The sequence below is a fragment of the Marmota marmota genome, unplaced genomic scaffold (assembly GCF_001458135.2).
Source record: "Marmota marmota marmota unplaced genomic scaffold, marMar, whole genome shotgun sequence".
NCBI classification, from domain to species: domain Eukaryota; kingdom Metazoa; phylum Chordata; class Mammalia; order Rodentia; family Sciuridae; genus Marmota; species Marmota marmota.
This window is the reverse complement of record NW_026000016.1, coordinates 5930826-5937433: the sequence shown is the minus strand read 5'-3', so window position 1 is coordinate 5937433 and position 6608 is coordinate 5930826. Positions and strand designations below refer to the sequence as shown.

Genomic DNA, 6608 nt, shown 5'->3' with positions numbered 1-6608 from the left:
GAGCCACAACCCCAGCCCCATGACCTTGTTTTAAAATAGAATTTTTTAAAAAAGGGCCGAGAATGTAGCTCAGTGCATGAGGACCTGGGTTTAATCTCCAATACCACAAAAAAAAAAGCAAAGCAAAACCAAAACAAAGAAAAGAAAAAAAAAACATTATTGGTTACCTATATTCCTGACTACTCGCTGGGAAACCAAAAACAAATCATTAGTACATGAGTAAGAAATACTTTTTATTCTAACCGCAGGAAGAAGAGGGAGTAGGTCGTGATGGCCATGCCGGAGCTGGAAGTGCTGTCCCCTGCTGCAGTCCCTGATTTGGAGTGGTATGAGAAGTCAGAAGAAACTAACGCCACTCGGATAGATCTACTTGAGACCACCTCTGCCAAGGAACCTTCCAACCCTTCGGAGCCCTTTTGCTCAAGCGACTGCTTGGTACCAGTGGTGTTTCCTGGGCCTGTAAGCCAGGAAAGCTGCTGTCGGTTTACTTGTGAACTTTTAAAGCATATCATGTACCAACGCCAGCAACTCCCTCTGCCCTATGAACAGCTTAAGCAATTCTACCCAAAACCTTCTCCCCAGGCAGAGAATGCAGTGAGGAAGACACCCCGAGTCACCACTGAGGCAAGCAGCAGGAAAGGCCAGCAAACACTGGCAGAACTGGAGAGTGTCCTCAGCCATTTAGAGGACCTCTTTGCCCGGACACTAGTACCACGAGTGCTGATCCTCCTCGGGGGCAGTGCCCTAAACCCCAAGGAGTTCTATGAACTTGACCTGTCCAGGCTGGTCCCCTGCAGCATGGACCAGACCCTGAGCACAGCAGCTTGTTTGCGCAATCTGTTCCGAGCCATTTTCATGGCTGATGCCTTTAGTGAGCTACAGGCTCCTCCACTCATGTGCACCATTGTCATGGCACAGGGGCACCGTGACTGCGGAGAAGATTGGTTTCGACCCAAGCTCAACTACCGGGTGCCTAGCCGGGGTCACAAACTCACTGTGACCCTGTCCTGTGGCAGATCTTCTATCCCAGCCGTGGATTCAGAGGATTACATTTGGTTCCAGGCACCAGTGACACTTAAAGGCTTCCACGATTGAAGGAACAAGGGATTTTTCTTAACTGTAAAAACACAATAGCCTTGTCACGCATCTCTTGCTTGGAACTGGAATTGTTTCCTGGTGAAAAGAAGGCTCTGTCCTCCTAGCTATTTGCCTCCCCTCAGACTTCCTGGTGGGCTGATGGTATGTGGCTGTGACTGTAATAATCATTATTGAGGAACAATTTCAAATTAAAAGTTGATTTTCCCAGAGGGTGCTGGGTCAGGTGTTTCTATTTAGGATTGGAAAGCACAGATGGATTCTCAGACAGACTTTTCTATGGAGGTATCCCTTTTCTGCTTTTGCTCTTTTCTTTCAAGAGTTTCTATCAGAGTCATAAAGTGGGTGTGACTCATGGATTTAAAATGAATAGAATCATTAAATTTTCCTGAAACTTTTGACTTAGGAAAAAAAAAAAGAAATATTTTCATACCCTAAAAATAACCCCTTCCAACTTTATCTCATTCCTACCATAAATGTGGGCTGAGGGCTGACAGTGTAGCTCAGTGGTACAGCACTTGTCTGGTGTGTGAAAGGTCCTGGCTTCCATCCTAAATGCTGCAGGAAAAACAAGCAAAAAAAAAAAAAGCAAACAAATGGACTAAAGAACTCCCAAAAATAAAAATTCATGCTATTTTTTTTCAATGTTAAAATTCCACATGCTGCTATAAGAATGAAGAAATATGAATTGATTTGTAAAGAATAACTGGGTCAATTTTATCAAGTTTTATTCCTGCAACTTTGTGAGGTAGTAAGGACAAATATTATTGTCCCACTTTACGAAAGAGAAAAGTGAAGGGCAGAAAGACTACAAGACTATGTTAATCAGGAACTAGAACCTTTGCTTTGAGAATGTAAATCCAAAGTTCTTGATTCTCTACCCCACAGCCTTCAAAGTCTATTGCTGGGTCACTATTTCAAAAGTAAGATGAGCATTTGGAGATGACTAAGCAGTAGGCCATTTAATTTAGCCTTTTTTTTTTTTCCATAATAAAGGTGACAAGTGTCAAGCCATCAATAGACATTAACTCACCTGATTGCCTTTGGGACAAAGTCTTATAATTGTGGGACAGCTCATAACTGTAGTGTGAGTTGTTTTCAGTATGGGGACAACTGGTTTAAAGGGAGACCCAGCTGTGACCTCATTAGTACCCATGTCTAGTTAATGTCTAAGAATTTTTTTTTATTATCATTACATAAACTCACATCAAAACAGCTGCTTAGATATTTAGAGTCAAATATTTTCCTTGCTTTTCCAGAAGACAGAATGACGATTTAAGTGACTAAAGTATCAACAACAATAGATTCATGCATAATGATTCCTGCTGTAGAGCCCTGTGACCAAGATTTTGACCCCTCACATTTGAAAGCATGCTAAATACTCTTACAGCTCAGTCACCGAACACAGAAGAACTCCTATTTCCTCTGACTCATCTCTTACTATTCCCAAAACATCTTGGCTCAAAACCAATCTTTTGCATAATTCAATTCTACACTGGTGACAAAAGCATAATTGGTAGATGTGGATAGCCCAGAACTAGAGCAGTTGCTTTTGACGTTAGTAGTAGTACAGCTTGTGCTCAGCTCATTGAACTAATTCTAGCACATCAAAAAGGAAAGGCTTCTAATTAGAGTAAACTAACAGAGAAAAGGAAGCTCTGTTGCAGCTGTGACATCATCACACACATCATTTAAATGCTTTGGTAATAAAATAAGCAACTTCAACTAGGTGATCATCAGTTAGTTCCAGCCCTAATAATTGTTGAGATTCCATAAAATGTAAACTGAATAATGCTGTCTATCTATTGAGGAAAAGACCTAGTAGCGAATCAGGGTGAAAAGCTCCCTAATTTAACATTCCTTCATTCATTGTCCAATCCACTGGGTATTTATAAATTACCTAATCTAGAAACCAGTAAGTATTTAAAATAGCTTCATCCCAACTCTATTTGTCTTGAAATGTTGCATCAATGCATGATTTTCTCCAGGCAGTTGAGCTAATATTGCTTTCATACTCTGCCCCCCCATTCATTCTTCCTTCTTCTGTATTTAATATAAGGGTTCATATTAAAATGCTATCTTGCCAAGGAATAGGTCCAGAACTTGAGAGATCCACATTAAGAAAAATAATATGAAATTCCAAATAAAAATATCAGGGCCTGGCATAGAGCCAAGGAAAGAAAATTGAAGTTTCATCACATTTATGGTAAATTATCGGTCTCCAACATCTTAAAGAGCTTAAACAGTCCATAGGCTGTACAAAAACAATGTTACTATGAGATAAATACACACACACACACACACACACACACAATCCAGAACATAGTGCAAGAGATTATTTGTTCCACTGAGATTAGCCCCTTGTCTGCTTCCCTTTTCTCTCCTTTTTGCCTTCTCATCTGTTATGCTCAAATTTGGGACCCCCAAAAGACCACCAGAGACCAAGATCGATGTAAGCAGCAAAGAGGTGTTTATTGCGAGCTAGCTCGGTCCTCCACATGCACACAGCAACTGGTGACGCTGAGAGGCCCCGAGCCCAGGGTTTGCAGCAGTTTTATACATTCTTTGGAGAAGGCAGGGACTTCACATACATCATAGCAAATCATCACACACCATGGGAAAATCAAACAACAACTCTAAAACATGATTAGTACATTCACTGGCAGGAACAAGTTGGGTAAGGGTGATTGGTTAGTACCAGAGGGGGATTCGTTTGAACTGATTGGTTTAAGCCAAGAGGGGTGTATGTGCTGAACTACATGGTTTCCCAACATGTTATCAACCACCATAAACTACTGGGAGGGTCACCTGGCATCCCAGGTATTTTCTCTGTCTCATGCTGATTGGTGGTTGCTAGGGGGTTGCTATGGGTCCTCACCTAGCCTGACTGAGTCAGGGACACCTGGCGCAGCAGATCTCTCCTGTTATTTGTAGATAAACTGTTATGCCAGATTCATGGGACCCCAATAGATCTCCAGGAGCCGAATCCGATGCAATCACACAAGAGTCTTTATTGCAAGCTCGAGCTTGGACTCACAACCGTTCCCGACGCAGCAGTCCCAGGGAGTGAGTCCCTGTCTTTTGTTCAGTGAGATTTTATAGGTTTTGAGGGGATACTCTATGTGTCACAACGTCACACAGCAAATCATTCCATACCACAGGAAAATCAAACAACAACTCTTAACATTCATTAGCACATTCACTGGCATGAACAAGTTGGGTAGGGGTGATTGGTTAGTACAAGAGGGGGATTCCTTTGAACTGTTTGGTTTAGGCCACAAGGGTTGTAAGTGCTAAACTACATGGTTTCCCAACATGTTATCAGCCACCATAAACTACTTGGGGGTCATCTGGCATTCCAGGTATTTTCCCTGTCTCATACTGACTGGAGGTTGCTAGGGGGGGTTGCTATGGGTCCTCACCTAGCCTAAATGAGTCAGGGACACCTAGGGCCACAGATCTCTCTCCTGTTATTTACAGACAAACAACTCAGCAGGTTGAGTATATGCCTAGGAGTGCTCTGTGGGGCTTTCCAATGACAAGGGTCACGCACCCTTCCTTGGACAGGCTTTGCTCTGAGGTAGAGGCTGGTTTTTCACACCTTTCTTTTGTTTGTTTGTTTGTTTGGGGGATTGAAACTAGGGGTGCTAGACCACTGAGCTATACCTCCAGTCCTTTTACATTTTATTTTGAGATAGGACCTCCCTAAGTTGCCCAGGCTGACCATGAATTTGCAGTCCTCCTGCCTCAGCTCCTGAGTTGCTGGGATTACAGGCATGCACCACCATGCCCAGATCCTTTCAGCCTTTTCTATCTCTCATCTACTTTGCCCAGAGAGACCTTGATGTAGTGGGAGTTGAAAGAGAGGAACCTGGAGACTGGCAAATGAGAAATGAAAGATAGAGATCAGGTAGAGATACACAGGAGAATTTATTTGCCAGAGCTGACAAATAAAGGCCATCTCTCATAGACAGAGAGAGGCTACACAGGCTTGGGGTTGGAGACTTTTATGAGGGAGGCTCAGGAATTAGAGCCAGGTGGGTCCTAATGCAGGCAGTGAAGGGTGGGGTTGGTATGAGGGAGTAATGAGCCTTTCTCAGAAAAGCCCTTGGAAGGGAAAGCAAAATTTTTCTTAAAATTGTCGCTGTCACTTAAGATGGCCATCCAGATGCTAAGCAAAGACATTAAAGTAGTGGTAGAATTTGGGGGCTTCTTTTCCAGTTTTAGCGGTATTAAAATAGGTAAAACATTAGGAAACTGTAGTAATGTGCAAATATTAGGCACCCAATAAATCAATGAAAAACTAATTTAATTTATGTAAACCCAGAATCATAGATAGATTCAGACTCCAGAAACAGTTGAAACAAACAGTATGACATTTAACAAGGATTAAATGGGACAGCTTGGATTTAGTTTCCAAAAAATTAAATAATTACATACAACAAAGGGAGTAGTTATTAGGTTATGCTCGAATTCGGGACCCCCAAAAGACCACCAGAGACCAAGATCGATGTAAACAGCAAAGAGGTGTTTATTGCGAGCTAGCTAGGTCCTCCGCACACACACACAGCAACTGGTGACACTGAGAGGCCCCGAGCCCAGGGTTTGCAGCAGTTTTATACATTCTTTGGAGAAGGCAGGGACTTCACATACATCATCGAATCTCTTAGCAAATCATCACACACCTCGGGAAAATCAAATAACAACTCTAAAACATGATTAGCACATTCACTGGCAGGAACAAGTTGGGTAGGGGTGATTGGTCAGTACAAAAGGGGGATTCGTTTGAACTGATTGGTTTAAGCCAAGAGGGGTGTTGGTGCTGAACTACATGGTTTCCCAACACGTTATCAACCACCATAAACTGCTGGGAGGGTCGTCTGGCATCCCAGGTATTTCCCTGTCTCGTGCTGATTGGTGGCTGCTAGGGGGTTACTATGGGTCTCCACCTAGCCTGACTGAGTCAGGGACACCTGGCGCAGCAGATCTCTCCTGTTATTATTTGTAGATAAACAACTTAGCAGGGTGGGAATGTGCCTAGGAGCACTCTGTGGGTCTTTCCCACATGACAAAGGTCATGTCCCTTCCTTGGACAGGCTTTGCTCTGAGATAGAGCCTGTTTTTTTCAATTAAAAACCATGAACTTAGCCAGGTGTGGGGCACACACCTGTAATCTCATCAACAAATGCTATATAGAAAAAAATTTACAAAAGTGACATGCTGGTATGGGACAATGTATTTACACATAGGTAATTTACACATGAAAGTCGAGAAAAATACAATAGTTTCTGAAATAAAGGGGGATAAGATTGGAGGATAAATAAAAACATATAAATGCTATAAACTGAAAATCCATGTTCCTCCTCCCATCCCCAGCCCACTCCACTCCATGAATTTATACACTGAAATCTAATCCACAGTGTGATGTCATTTTGGGGTGGAGCTTTGAGAGGTGATTAGGTCCTAAAGGTGGATTGAGCCCCCATGAATGGAATTTGTGTCTTTTATTTAAG

General features: G+C 42.5%; 1 protein-coding gene across 1 annotated transcript; it reads left to right on the top strand.

The window, feature by feature from the left end:
* Nucleotides 1-249: 249 nt before the first annotated feature.
* Nucleotides 250-1095, top strand: LOC107140346 (MAD2L1-binding protein-like). Its single transcript, XM_048809792.1, has one exon. It carries the CDS (start codon nt 271-273, stop codon nt 1093-1095), a length of 825 nt encoding a protein of 274 aa, XP_048665749.1. The 5' UTR covers nt 250-270.
* Nucleotides 1096-6608: the final 5513 nt, after the last annotated feature.

Coding starts and splice junctions, on each gene's coding strand:
- LOC107140346 (XM_048809792.1), top strand. CDS start 271: ATGGCCATGCCGGAGCTGGAAGTGCTGTCCCCTGCTGCAGTCCCTGAT.